This window comes from Panthera leo, chromosome D2, assembly GCF_018350215.1.
Source record: "Panthera leo isolate Ple1 chromosome D2, P.leo_Ple1_pat1.1, whole genome shotgun sequence".
NCBI lineage: Eukaryota > Metazoa > Chordata > Mammalia > Carnivora > Felidae > Panthera > Panthera leo.
Window position 1 is genome coordinate 18,475,514 of NC_056689.1, and position 15,052 is coordinate 18,490,565.

At 41.7% G+C, this 15,052-nt stretch overlaps 1 protein-coding gene across 4 annotated transcripts in view; it reads left to right on the forward strand.

The window, feature by feature from the left end:
* Positions 1 to 15,052, forward strand: part of NUP133 (nucleoporin 133) — a 55,932-nt gene that overhangs the window by 15,035 nt on the left and 25,845 nt on the right. For all 4 annotated transcript variants that reach the window (XM_042908514.1, XM_042908515.1, XM_042908516.1 and 1 more), the window contains exons 9-14: positions 2,196 to 2,343; positions 3,562 to 3,709; positions 4,851 to 5,008; positions 8,562 to 8,653; positions 10,261 to 10,424; positions 11,666 to 11,760. In XM_042908514.1, coding sequence (XP_042764448.1) covers positions 2,196 to 2,343; positions 3,562 to 3,709; positions 4,851 to 5,008; positions 8,562 to 8,653; positions 10,261 to 10,424; positions 11,666 to 11,760 — 805 coding nt within the window. The remainder of the gene's footprint in view (positions 1 to 2,195; positions 2,344 to 3,561; positions 3,710 to 4,850; positions 5,009 to 8,561; positions 8,654 to 10,260; positions 10,425 to 11,665; positions 11,761 to 15,052) is intronic.

Genomic DNA, 15,052 nt, shown 5'->3' on the forward strand with positions numbered 1-15,052 from the left:
TTGGCCATCTGTGTGTCTTCTTTAGAAAAATGTCTATTCAGGGACACTTGGGTGGCTCAGTTGGTTAAGTATCCATCTTTGGCTCACGTCATGATCTCATGGTTCGTGGGTTCGAACCTGTGTTGGGCTCTGTGCTGAAAGCTTGGAGCCTAGAGCCTGCTTCGGATTCTGTGTCTCCCTCTCTCTCTGCCTCTCTCCCTCCCACACTGTGTCTTCCTCAAAAATAAATAATAAACATTAAAAAAAATGTCTATTCAGGCCCTCTGTCCATTTTTAAATTGGGTTTTTGGGTTTTTTGGTGTTGAGTTGTATGTCTTCACATATTTTAGATACTGACCGTTTATCAGATACATTATTTGCAAAATTCCATTCAGTGAGTTGCCTTTTTGTTTTGTTGATTGTTTCTTTTCTCATGCAAAAGCTTTTTATTTTGTTGTAGCCCCAATAACTTTATTTTGCTTTTGTTTCCCTTCCCTGAAGAGGCATACTCATAAATATGTTGCTAAAGCTGCTGCCCCAGAGATTACTGCCTGTGTTTTCTTTTAGGAGTTTTATGATTTCAGGTCTCACATTTAGGTCGTTAATCCATTAGTTCCTTTTTATGCGTAACATTCTTCCATGTCCTGTATTAGCTCTTCAGGTCATTGCCCGTATGTTACAAATTTGGACCGATATTTTTAAATTTCTTTCAAGAGTCCAAGTAGAAGTGATAAAGGTTCAGGAATTGGGTGAAGAAAACAGTGGAAAAGGAGTCAGAGCCACGTTAGGACTGCTTGGTTTGGAGTGGTGTGTCACTGAGTCCCTGGCTGCCACTTTCTTGGTTTTTTTGTTTGGTTCCCCACCCCCCGTTTCTTGTTTTTAGTTGTCAGTAGAGGGCGCTTACCGCCCTGTTAATGTTTCTGAGACTTGAATGGAAGTGGCTAATAATTAACACTACTGAAAGTTCCGGAGGGGTTAAGGGTAGAGACCATTTAATTCTTTTTGAGGGCAACAATTTTGATAGACTTGAGAGGAACATAGAAGCTTTAAGAGAGAAAAAGGTTTGTCTTCACATGGAGATTTCTGTAACTGACTATTACAATTAAAAACAAAATCTTCTTCTGGACCAAAGTAAACTTCAAAGAACAGATTAGGCCAGGGTTTGGCAACCTTTTCTATGAACGGCCCCAGACTGGCTGTTTCAGGCTTTGGGGGCCATTGTGGCCTTCACTGCAATTATTGTACTCAATCAGTGATAGCACAAAAGCATCCATGGACAGTATAGAAATAGGTGGACGTGGCTGTATTCCGGTAAAACTTCATTTATAAAAACTCACTTGGGCACAGTGCGGCTTGAGGGTTATGCTTTGCCAACCCCTGAATTTGATGATTTGATTTTTTAATTTTTTTGTAATGTTTATTTTTGAGAGAGGGAGAGAGAGAGAGACAGCTTAAGCGGGGGAGGGGCAGAAAGAGAGGGAGACACAGAATCTGAAGCAGGCTCCAGGCTCTGAGCGGTCAGCACAGAGCCTGACATGGGGCTCGAACTCAAAGACCGCGAGATCATGACCTGAGCTGAAGTCAGACGCTTAACTGACTGACCCACCCAGATGCCCCAATTTGATGTTTTTTTAAGTCAGATTTATTGAGCTTATTTTATATACAGTAAAATTCATCCATTTTAGTGTATAATTCAATGAGTTTTGACAAATGCACACTCATTTGGGATACAGTCAAGAAGAGGAATAGTTCCGTCACCCCAAGAATTCCTTCGTGCCCCTTTGTAATCAACCCCTCCTCTTCTTTCAGCCCCTGGCAACTATTGATGTGTTTTCAGTCCCTGGAGTTTTACCTTTTCAGAATGCCATATAAGTGGGATTATATAGTATTCGAGCCTTTTGAGACTGGCATAATGCATTTGACATTCATTCAGTAGTTTCTTCTTTTTTACTGCTGAGTAGTGGCACACTGTGTAGAATTACCAGGGCTCATCAGTTCAGCAGCTGAAGGATCTTGAGCTTCCAGTTTTAGGCAGTTACGAATAAAGCTACTCTACCTATTGGCACACAGGTTTTTGTGTGAACTTAAGTTTCTGTTTGTCTTGGGTAAATATCTAGGAGTGGGATTGCTAGGTCATATGGTCAGTGTATATTTAACTATATGAGAAGACAAGCTGTTTTCCAAAGAGCTATAGATCTTTCTTTCTCATTGATTAGTGATGGGCTCCTGATTTTGGCAGCTGCATGGCACCCAGCGGACAATCCATGTCTCATCTATTACTCTCTGATAACAGTAGAAGATAATGGCCACCAAATGTCTGATGTAGTAACTGTAGAAGTCACTCAGTATAATCCACCTTTTCAGGTAAGATTTCTATCGTAAATTACAGATGACAGTAACATACTCATGAGTAACTCAACTCATACGAGTTGTTTGTCTTAACCATTGCAGGGTCAAATCTTTTTAGGAGATTGATCTGTGGGGCTTGGAAATATTTTTAAATAGCCAGTGTTTAGGCATTGCATTTTGTTTGCCATCTTAGATTTGTTCCTTTGTGCAGCCTTAGCTAAATGAGAGTGGAAGCAGCTGACAGGAAGCAGTTGTTTAATATTGTAAGTATTGTTTAATAATGGTGTCTTAAATCAGGAGACTATAGATGCTGGAGAGGATGTGGAGAAACGGGAACCCTCTTGCCCTGTTGGTGGGAATGCAAATTGGTGCAGCCACTCTGGAAAACAGTGTGGAGGTTCCTCAGAAAATTAAAAATAGACCTACCCTATGACCCAGCAGTAGCACTGCTAGAATTTTACCCAAGGGATACAGGAGTACTGAGGCACAGGGGCACTTGTACCCCAATGTTTATAGCAGCACTCTCAACAATAGCCAAATTATGGAAAGAGCCTAAATGTCCATCAACTGATGAATGGATAAAGAAATTGTGGTTTATATGCACAATGGAGTACTACGTGGCAATGAGAAAGAATGAAATATGGCCCTTTGTAGCAACGTGGATGGAACTGGAGAGTGTGATGTTAAGTGAAATAAGCCATACAGAGAAAGACAGATACCATATGGTTTCACTCTTATGTGGATCCTGAGAAACTTAACAGAAACCCATGGGGGAGGGAAGGAAAAAAAAAAAAAAAAGGTTAGAGTGGGAGAGAGCCAAAGTATAAGAGACTCTTAAAAACTGAGAACAAACTGAGGGTTGATGGGGGGTGGGAGGGAGGGGAGGGTGGTTGATGGGTATTGAGGAGGGCACCTTTTGGGATGAGCACTGGGTGTTGTATGGAAACCAATTTGACAATAAATTTCATATATTGGAAAAAAAATAAGAAAATGAAAAAAAAAAATAATGATGCCTTAACAGGGGTGGCTCTGGTGGTTGAGCATCTGACTTCGGCTCAGGTTCATGGGTTTGAGCCCCGCATCAGGCTCTGTGCTGACAGCTCAGGGCCTGGAGCCTGCTTCGGATTCTGTGTCTCCCTCTCTCTCTGCCCCTCCCCCGCTCATGCTGTCTCTCTCTCTCTCATTAATTTATATTATATTTAATTCTCATTAAATATAATCTTTAATTTTCAGTCTGAAGACTTGATTATGTGTCGGCTGATGGTCCCAAACTTTTCAAACCAGACTGCTTATCTGTATACTGAGAGTGCCGTCTATGTGTGCTCCACTGGAACTGGGAAGTTTTCTCTTCCTCGGGAGAAAATTGTCTTTAATACACAAGGTATAGTATCAGCTTTAGACAGGATGATTAACGACTCATTAGTCATTCCTCCTAGCAGTCTTTATTGTCTTTCCATAAGTGTTATTTTAAGCATGATACCTCCAGGTGTTATTGAGACATTCATTCTGTATGATACCAGTGGTAGCTGAAGTCCTAACCCTACCGAAAAACCAAAAGGGTAGTAAATTCCCAAACTGTTTTGGGCAAAAAATAGTAACATTTTCTCCAGAAGAAGCCAGGAAGGAAAGAACCAATGGTGAGAGAAGTAATTGCTTATTCCTAGTTATAATAACTTATCCTGAGTTGCTGTTCTTTAAGGAAGTTTGTCCAGATCTCTGGATAAGAAGAATCCCAGGTGCTGGACTCATGCGGGGGGACTGGAATGGGGGCGAGGGGAGCCAGGCAAGAGTGGAAAAAAAAAAAACAGCCAAGTAGGTCTAATTAGAAATTTTAATCTAAAGAGATTGGACATAGTGCAAAATCCAAGTTGGGCAGTAAGACGGAACATAGATTTTCTAGTTTAAACACAAGAGCCTTGACTTTGGGTTGGGAGATTGTTATTAAGGCATTGAGCAAGCGTAGACTTTTTTTTCCCTCTCCTTTGGCTTACTTAGTAAGTAAAAATACAGGGCACCTAGGTGGCTCAGTCAGTTGAGCATCTGACTCTTGATATTGGCTCAGGTCATGATCTCTCAGTTGTGGGATCGAGCCCTACATCAGGCTCCACACTGGGTGTGGAGCCCGTCTGGGATTCTCTCTCTCCCTCTGCCCTTTCCCCCTGCTCATTCGCTCGCTCTCTCAAATGAAGTTTTTAAAAAGCTGAGTTCTGAGTAGGAATATTGTAAAGGAAAAAAATGTTTTTATTGTAGCAAAATTTTTTTTTGCTTAAGGTGGTAGATTATATTTGTATTTTATTTTTTTAGAGAGAGAGTGTGTGTGCAGGGGAGGGGCAGAGGGAGAGTGAATCTCAAGCAGGCTCTGCGCTGTCAGGGCTCAATCCCACACCCCTGGGATCATGACCTGAGCTGAAAATAAGAGTCAGATACTCGACTGAGCCATCCAGGTGCCCCTAGAGTGGTAGATTTTAGAAAACATTTTTTTTGTTTTGTTACGTATTTTTGTATATTTTTCTTTCTTTTAGGAGATAGTATTTTAGGAGCTGGTTCCTGTGGTGGTCTTCCCATTCTTTTTTCTAGAAACAGTGGGTTGGTGTCTATTACATCAAGGGAAAATGCATCTATATTAGCAGAAGACCTTGAAGAATCCCTAGCATCTTCAGTTGCTGGACCCAGCAATGAGGTAATGCAGTTCTATAAGACTCTTTAGTTTTTATTAGAGTATTCCTTTTAAAAAAATTTTTTAATGTTTATTTTTGAGAGAGCGTGAGCGGGGAAGGGGCAGAGAGAGAGGGAGAGACAGAATCCGAAGCAGGCTCCAGGCTCTGAGCTGTCAGCACAGAGCCCGACGCGGGGCTCAAACTCATGAACCACGAGATCATGACCTGAGCCGAAGTCAGACGCTTAACCGACTGAGTCACCCAGGTGCCCCTGGGTATTTCCCACAAATGTTTTAGTTGAACAGCTTAAAAGAGTTGTGATGAAACATAATTCTTTTATCTCCCTCATCTCCTCTGTCCTCCTTTCCAGAAGCAACTCCCTTTAGGTCTTTGAGCCGTGTCTTCTGGTGTTTTTTTCCATATTTCTAAGTAACATCGTATGTTGCTATCTCTTAATTTACCGGTTTTAGACACCTCTTGATTTCCTATTACGGAAGGTAAGGATTTAGGGTAACTTACACTCCTTCCTCTGCCTATATTGTCCCAGTATAAATTTTTTTCCTTTAATGACAATGTGAATATTTATGGTTCACTGAGTCAAGTAATGTACTGTTACATTTCCTTCGTTATTCAATTTTATGTGATTCTTGGAGTTTTTAATGGACTAATTTTGTATTTGCTTTCATTCTTTAGTATCTGGCCCATCTTCTAACAGCCTCCAGCAGCGGTTTAAGTGCCTTTCAGTATGGTTTTCCCCATAGTCAAATCTCTAGAAATTCTATGTCTATGATCACCTTGGAATTTTTCTTTTCATTGTCCACAGATCCCCACCAGGATCTGTCCCTGCACCACCCACACCGATTTGCTTTGTGTCCTCTCTGCTCTATCATCTGCCTTTCCTTCTGGTTTTTCCATCGCCATGCGTTGTAGTTGGAATCACAGATGTTTGGGTGGTTGTGCTTCCTGCTATTGTGGGATTATATTGAAAGGGAGAGTGGGATACAAGTCATCAGTTTTTTTTCTGTCTTGAAACACGGAATACCCTGATCTGTAGATTTGTATCATTCTTTTACAGAAGACTAAATTAATATCATGTGGGGCAATTTCCATTTGAATAGAATGTGAAATATATAGACTATTTCTGTAATTCGAAATTGGAATGACTTGGTAGTTTCAACGGGAAGTAACAATTTTTTTACTTTTATTCTTTTGTAGCCTTGTGGTTTTGTAATACTGCCTTATGTTCTGAAGCTATCTTAGAGCATTCTACTTCTTTAAAATTTTTCTAAATCCCTGTTTAAGCCTGAAATCAACTGTTATTGTTAGTAATATACATTGTGGTGAACTGTGTAAGAGCAAACCTATGAAAGGTTGTGTGGCTTATGATGAAACCCCCAGATAGTTTTACTCACAATATAGTCCCTGAGTTATATATATCTTTTTAAAAAAAAAAATTGTATGAGTCGATTCATATTCTTTATTTTTATTTTTATTCCAGGATAGTTAACATAAAGTGTTACATTAGTTCCAGGTATACAGTGTAGTGATTCAGTAATTCTATACATTACTCAGTGCTCCTTATGATAAATGTGCTCTTAATCCCCTTCACCTGTTTTACCCGTCCCCCCACTCACCTCTCCTCTGGTTACCACCAGTTTGAGTCTATTTTTCACTTTGTCTCTTTTTTTTCTTTGTTTGTTTGTTTTGTTTCCTCCACGTGAGTGAAATCATATGGTATTTGTTTTTCTCTGACTGACTTCATTTAGCATTATACTTCCTAGATCCATCCATGTTGTTGTAAATTGCAAATATTCATTCATTTTTATGGCTGAGTAATATCCCAGTGTGTGTGTGTGTGTGTGTGTGTGTGTGTGTATACATCTTCTTTATCCATTCATCTGTGGATGGACACTTGGGCTGCTCCCATAATTTGGCTCTTTTAAGTAATGCTGAACTAAACATAGGAGTTCATATACGTTTTTGAATTAGTGTTTTGTATTCTTTTGGTAAATATCCAGTAGTGTGATTGCTGGATTGAAGGGTAGATCTCCAAGTGTGCGTGTGAGTGGGAGAGGGGCAGCAGGAGAGGCAGATCTTCAGCAGGCTCCACACCCAGTGCAGAGCCAGACTCAGGGCTCCATCCCACGAACCGTGAGATCATGACTGAGCCGAAATTGAGAGTCAGACACTTAACTGAGCCAGCCAGGCACTCCAGGGTAGTTGTACTTTTAACTTTTTGAGGAATCTCCATACTATTTTGTACAGTGGCTGCACCAGTTTGCATCCCTACCAACAGGGCACGGGGGTCCCTTTTTTGTCCACATCCTTGCCAACACTTGTCGTTTCTTGTTTTTGATTTTAGCCATTCTGACAGGTGTGAGGTTATATCTCAGTGTGGTTTTGGTTAGTATTTCTCTGATGATGAGTGACGTTGAGCATCTTTTCATGCGTCTGTTGGCCATCTGTGTGTCTTTGAAGAAATGTCTGTTCATGTCTTCTGCTCATTTTTTAATTGAGTTGTTTGGTTTTGGATGTTATATCAGTTCTTTATATATTGTGAATAGTGACCCTTTGTCAGATACGTCATTTGCAAATGTCTTCCATTTAGTAGGTTGTCTTTTAGTTTTATTGTTTCATTTGTTGTGCAGAAGCTTTTTGAGTTAGTCCCAATAGTTTATTTTTGCTTTTGTTACCTTGGCCTCAGCATACATATCTAGAGAAATGTGGATGTCAGAGAAATTACTGCCTGTGCTCTCTTCTAGGATTTTTATTGTTTCAGGTCTCATGTTTAGGTCCTTAATCAAATTTTGAGTTTCTTTTTGTGTTTAGTATAAGAAAGTAGTCCAGTTTCATTCTTTTGCACGTAGCTGTCCAGTTTTCCCATCACCGTTTGTTAGAGAGGCTTTTTCCCATGCATATTCCTGCCTCCTTTGTCAAAGATAAATTGATCATATAATTGTGCATTTACTTCTGGGCTGTCCATTCTGTTCCATAGATCTGTGTGCCTGTTTTTGTGCCAGTACCATACTGTTTTGATTACTACAGCTTTGTAATTTTTTTTTTAAATGTTTATTTTTGAGAGAGAGAGAGACAAAGTGTGAGCAGGGGAGGGGCAGAGAGAGAGGGGTGGGGGGGACACAGAATCTGAAGCAGGCTCCAGGCTCCAGGCTTCGAGCTGTCAGCACAGAGCCCGATGCAGGGCTCGAAGCCACGAACTGTGAGATCGTGGCCTGAGCTAAAGTCGGACACTCAACCGACTGAGCCACCCAGGCGCCCCTGATTACTACAGCTTTGTAGCATAACTTGATAACTAGGATTGTGATACTTCCAATTTTTTCTTTTCCAAGACTGCTTTGGTTATATATACCATTTTGATAAGGTTTTTGTTGACCATTTGGCCCATTTTATCTTGTTTCAATGTCTTAAGTATATAAACCACTGGTATAAAGTGTATGGTAAACAGTTTGTGCATCTGTGTTGTTGCTGTCATAGGTGGGTCCAGTTTCTATTCTAAATTCCAGTAACTTAGAATATTCTGATACCTTCACCTCTAAATTACAGTTTTTTATTTGACAGAGTATGGTTTTTGAGGCTTCTACAAAGAATGAAACCATAGCCCAGGAAGATAAAACTAAAGTGTTAAAAGCTGCTTTTCTGCAATACTGCAGGTATGAAAAGTTTTTTTAAATTATGGCTTAGTTGATGTCTGAGCACACATTTTACTGACGTGCGTTCCTTATTTGTTGACTGGTGAGCAAGTTGGAAGAATGCTGCCACCAAGGAGCGGATGTTTTTCTGAGCTTCGGTGCTTTACCAAACTTACCGTGCACTTGGTAGGCACAAGAGGCTTCCAGCTGGTCTAGGAAAAAACGTGGTGTGACATACCCTCTCCGCTTAATGGATAACAACGTGCTGTTAAAAATGGTGATCGTGGGGGGCGCCTGGGTGGCTCAGTCGGTTGAGTGACTTCAGCTCAGGTCATGATCTCGCCGTTTGTGAGTTGGAGCCCCACGTCGGGCTCTGTTCTGACAGCTCAGAGCCTGGAGCGTGCTTCGGGTTCTGTGTCTCCCTCTCTCTCTGCCCCTCCCCTGCTCATGCTCTCTCTCGCTCTCAAAACTAAATAAATATTTAGAAAAAAATTTTTTTAAAAATGGTGATCATGGAAGACCTCTTGCAAACATGTTTTATGTATACTGTGAAGGCAAATAAGTTGCATACAGAGGTTTAGCGATGTTATAAAGAAGTGAGACTTGGCCTATTCATTGGGTTTTGTTCTGTACAAAATCACCCGAGAACTTAGCAGCTTATTTAACATAGCTCATGATTCTGCAGCCTGGCTGTTCAGGGGTTGGGCTCATGTGGACTCGCTGTCTGTGATCAGCTGCCAGCCACCCAGGCTAGACTTGCCCACATTTTGGGGTCTCTGGCTGGTCATGTCTCTGCTCGTGTGCCCCCTCATCATCTAGCAGGCTCTCCCCTCTGGGTGTTCTCCTCCTCCCCGTGGCCTCAGTTCTTTCCTAAGATGCAGACATTCCTGCTCATGGGGGTGAGGTGTGCTCTCTTTGCCCCCGTGTGCCCTTCCTCATAGTCCCTCGGCCTCGCTGCTCTTCTTCCTTGGCTACAGGCCTCTGCTTATCCATGCCTTCCTCCGGGAGGTTTTCCCTGCCCCTTGGACGGTTTTGGTTTCCCTTCGGTGTGTTCTGTAGCGCTCCCCTTTCTTTGTCGCGGGGTACGTGTGACTGCTTGTTTAACTCTCCGGCTCCTTGCGACACCGTATCCTCTGTGAAGCCTTGGAGTGTGTTCTCAGTGTCTTGTCCTTCTGCCTCCAGTCCCTGGTGTGTTGTAAGTACTCAACATATATTTGTTGAACTAATAAATGCATAATAGGTGTCTCTCTTTTATTTATGTTTTTAATGTTTGTTTAGAGAGAGAAAGAGAGAGCAAGCGGGGAGGAGGAGAGAGAGAGGGAGACAGAGAATCTCAAGCAGGCTCTGCACTGCCAGGGCAGAGCCAGACGTGGGGCTCAAACTCACGACCCACGAGGCCATGACCTGAGGCAAAATCAAGAGTCAGACATATAACCGACAGAGCCAGCCAGGCGCCCCTCGTGTCCCTTTTAAACAAATGTTGTTAACTTTTAATAATGTTGTTTTAATGTTTTAATAATGTTATTAACTTTGGGCTAAAATACGGGAGTTTCCCAATTAATGTTTATGTGGTGAATTTTGAAAATGTTTGCCTCCTTTAATACTTCTGTGTTCCCATTTTATTTCAGAAAAGATCTGAGTCATGCTCAAATGATGGTTGATGAGCTCTTTTCCTCCCACTCTGACTTGGATTCCGACTGTGAACTAGACAGAGCTGTTACCCAAATCAGCGTGGACCTGGTGGATGACTACCCGGCCTCAGACCCGCGATGGGCTGAGTCTGTCCCTGAGGGTGACAACTTCTACTTTTCATATTATGAGTGATCTGTTTTGAGAATGTTCTGGTTCCTTTTTTAAGCATCTCTTGAAGCGTGTCTTTTTTAGTTTTTAAAACAGTTATTAATTTATTACGTTTTAAAAGGTTGTAATTTACCTTATAGTAGATTTTGGAAAGGGCTCAGAACAGATCTGCCTAATAAAAACTGAAGGAATATCAGAGCAAATCTTGCTTGTTCTACCTGAAGCAGATTAGCCCTACTTAGCTTCCTCTCACATTTTATTTCTAAAAAATTGGTAGCATAGGTAAGCATTTGGCATCTGTGTGTGTGTGTGTATATGTGTATATATATGTGTATATATGTGTGTATATATATATACATGTATATGTATATTTTGTATCATATATATTTTTTATATATGTATATATTTTTTAAAGTTTATTCATTTATTTTGAAAGAGCGTGCGCAAGCAGGATGGGGCAGAGAGAGAATTCCGAGCAGGCTTCACTCTGTCAGTGCAGAGCCTGATGCGGGGCTCAGACTCACGAACTGCCAGATCGTGACCTGACCTGAAGTTGGACACTTAACCGACTGAGCCACGCAGGTGCCCCTTTGACACCTGCTTGTTAGCCCCCAAATTAAATGATAATTCTGGCATAATCACTGTATTTGCCTAATAGAAGGTATACATTTTCCTAAGAGCTGCATTGAGCAAATCTCAGTGTATACAAGTGGGCGTGTCTTGACATTCGGCCCAGGATTTTCCTCCCTGCCCTGGGGGACTGTCCCTCTTAGACTTCTACTGCCGCGTCCCAGCAAACTGTCTCAAACCTCCATTTCTCTCCCTTATTTCTTACTTAGCAAGTTTGCTAAGCCTTATTAGAGGTTTAGGAAGGAAACGTCAGTGCTTACCTTTTTTCTTTGACTTTATTTTGATCTGTCGAGCTTAGAATGATATAAATGATTAAGCTATTGTTAGCTTAATGTTTTTGTGTTTTGAATAAATACACTATGAAATGTATCAAACTCCCAAAATTTCCCTCTAAATTTTTTAAATTCTTGGGTAATGTTATAAATAATTGCATTGAAAGGTTGGTGGTTTCCTTTTGTATAGATTTTTTTTGGTTTTATTTTGTATAGATTTTTTTGTATAGATTTTGTATAAGTTTATTTTGTATAGATTTTATTTTAATAGCAGTAGTTATTGTAAACCCAGTATATTATGTGTTTAAATTTTGTTACTGTGTTTCAACAGAAGCACCTGGGTTTAGCAATACGTCGCTGATTATTCTTCACCAGCTAGAAGACAAAATGAAAGCCCATTCTTTCCTTATGGACTTTATTCACCAAGTAAGCATCTAGTCGCTGTGAACAGGGATGGCCAGGACCCTGTGTCTTTTGTCAGCTCTAAGGCAATGGGAGATCCTTGCTTATTGTGAGATGTTTCATTGGGTGGGGACATGACCAGTGTTCTCATTTTCTTTGCTGACTTAAAAGTAAGTAATTCCAGGGCTGAGGGGGTGACGGGGGCGAGGTATTCAAGTATAAATAGTGCATTGAAAACAGGGTGAAAAGAAGAAAAATAGTGTCTTTCAGCAGAAATGTTTCAGTTTTTCTTATCATTTTCTGTGATGTCCCGCTTTTCATTCAGATCTATTGTGTGCTTTAATGTAAACTTAGGTTTTCACGAATTGACTTTGTATTATTAAAAAGAGTGAACCATATTAAGGTGATGACAGATTTTGATACATGGGCTTTTAATTTTGAAGTGCCATTAGAATCAATTCCCTATTTAAAGTGTTTTCTTTCAGGAGTATTCCCGTTTATATTGGGTCTAAAATTAGAATATTAAAATTTGCTGCTAGACAGAATTGTTACGCAGAATCATCCACCTCTGCTTTGTTGATCAGTAGTGGCTTCCACGCATATTGTATATCCACATGAAGAAATTCAATCCCACTTTTGCTTACTTTTTCCAAAATCAGTAATGCCTTGACATTAAAGAGATTCTGATGCTGTCTCAGTAGAACTTCCTGTGGTGACGGGAATGTTCTGTATCTGTGGTCTTCGGTAGTCACTAGTCACAGGCAGCTGCAGAGCACTTGAAATATGACTGATACAGCTGAGGAACTACATTTGTCTTTAATTTAATTTTAATTAACTTAAATTTAAATCACCATTTGGTGGAGAGTGGCTCTCTTATGATTCCAGAAATAGCTTGATTGTTCTTAATTCCACATTCTGCTTCATTATAATGCATGGTTTGGCTCCTGACTACTTTTATTGTCTTGGCAAGAGAACTCCATTTAAGTCGCTCTCTCTCTCTGTCTCTCTGTCTCTCTTTTTTTTTTTAGGGGTTTAGGTGGACTGCAGATTAATGGGGAAAATACAACATTTTCTTCTGATATAATTGTTTAGTCAAGTGTACTAATTAACTATTAGTTAACTATTAGTACCTAACAAACCACCCCCAAATCCTCAAAAGGTGGTGGATTAAAGCAGTTCTTTAGGGTACCTGGGCGACATTTCTGTTGATTTTGGCCGGTACCACGCCTTGAACTGCATTTAGGGTAGGCTGGGCTGGAAGGTCCCCAGGCTTCTCTCGCCTGACGGACAATTGGCCGTCAGTTGGGCCACTTGGTTCTTCTCCACTTAGTCTCCAGTCCTCCTTTCGCCTGGACTGGCTTCCTGTGGTCTCGGGGCAGCACTCACCGGGGATGAACTTAGAAGCTGTGGTCTTGCTCAGGTCTTACCTTAGATGTCACATCGTGTTACTTCCACCAAAGTGACATTGGTCAAAGCAAGTCACCAGGCCAGCCCAGATGAAAAGGATTGAGAAGTGGATTATACCTCTTGACGGGAGGAGTGGCGGTCACGTGGCAGGAAGGTGTCATACTGGGATGGAAGGAGTTCATGCCTTAACATGCCACACCGAGGACACACTGACTGATCAGAGGGGGAGGGAGCCAGGGGGCAGGAGCAGTTACCGCCTCTTTTGGCACAGCCTCCCTGGGCTTCAGACTCCTGCTGGAGTCACTGCGCTCTTGGAAGCAATGTGCATTGCAAGGTAGTGTCTAGCTGGATCTAAAAATCCCATTCCGGCTATGTGTTTATACTTGCGTTACCTTGTTAACGCTTATTATTAATTTATATTAATAATCAGGAAAAACGTGTAACCAGATACTTGTATCTAAGGAAATAATTCTGAACATAAGGCTCTCCTCCTCGGGCCAGATTCAACACCAACAAGGCCATATCTCATCCCAAAGGGGAGGAGAATTAGTATCCGGGCCTCGGGACAGTATCTTTGCCTCTGGGTTTCCGGTGTTGAGGGAAGCATATATCCTCACACATAGTGCAGAGAACCTTGGAAGCAGGGAGTTAATGTGCTCCTCTTTGCTGTGTGGCTTGAGTGACGTTACTGTGTCGTTACCACTTCACTGGCCGTGCTGCCGCACTGAGGCAAATAGAAGCAGACGAGCAGAACGTCCTCATGTAAAAACTACATTTGCGGTATTTGTGAGGGAACCAAGAAGGGAATTCAAATCAGAAAGGACAATGGAACTCTTATTTTAAAATAGCCAGGTGAACAGGTTGAATAGATTAAGACAGATTGATTCAGTGACCTGTTCCACGGTCACTAAAAATAATGGGTAAAAAGAAAAAAAATGAATAAGTGTGTTGTGAAAAATAAGATGCTGTCAAAACAAGGTACAGGGGCCCCTGGGTGGCTCGGTTGGTTAAGCGTCCGACTTCAGCTCACGTCACGATCTCCCCATTCGTAGGTTCGAGCCCCACATTGGGCTCTGTACCGACAGCTCAGAGCCGGGAGCCTGCTTCAGATTCTGTGTCTCCCTCTCTGTCTGCCCCTCCCCCACTTGTACTCTTGTGTGTGTCTCTCAAAAATAAACAAACATTTAAAAAAAACTAAAAAGCAAAACCAGGTGCTGAACAACATATATAACGTGACTCCTTTGTGTTACAGAAACCAAAATGTCTTCCAGAGTAGAAATGCCACAAAAGCATATAAAGATATGAAGGAGACAACTGCAGGTCCAGTAGGGAATGGGCGGGGGACTTGTACCTCTCCACGCTGTTAAGTTTCCTAACCATGTGCAAGTCAGGCTCTCTGCGTTCACCGTGGACAGTGTGGTGGAGAGATTTCCGGAGCGGTGACCCACACCTGCGCTGTTAGTTGAGCCTTAAGGGGAGGAGCGTGTTGGGAAGAGAACCCTTTGTTATATATTTTGTATTGTTCTCTTCCATGGGTTAGAGCTTCACGCCGTCTTTCCTGACTTTGCTATTCATTTGGGATGGTAGAGAATGTTCCTGAGAGCCTTGAGGTCCAACCTACAGTATTATCCTTCCTTATGGCCCTGGTTTATCACACCCACTCTCTTTTGGTTGTATTCTCTGAAGGAAGGGTTCTTGGGCGCTGTCCTCTTAGTCGATGTGTCTTTATGTATGATTGCTGTACGTTCTCAGAAGTCAGGGTGTGGCTTTTCTTTAAGCAGTTTAATGAGTGAATTTGGCAGCAAAGTGGCAAGAAATGGTTCTCCAGCCAAGAGAGGTCATGTTCGTCCTCTCGTTGCCCAGGTTCTCTGCTCGCAGAGGCAGGCAGTGAGAGGTGCCGGCAGCACCC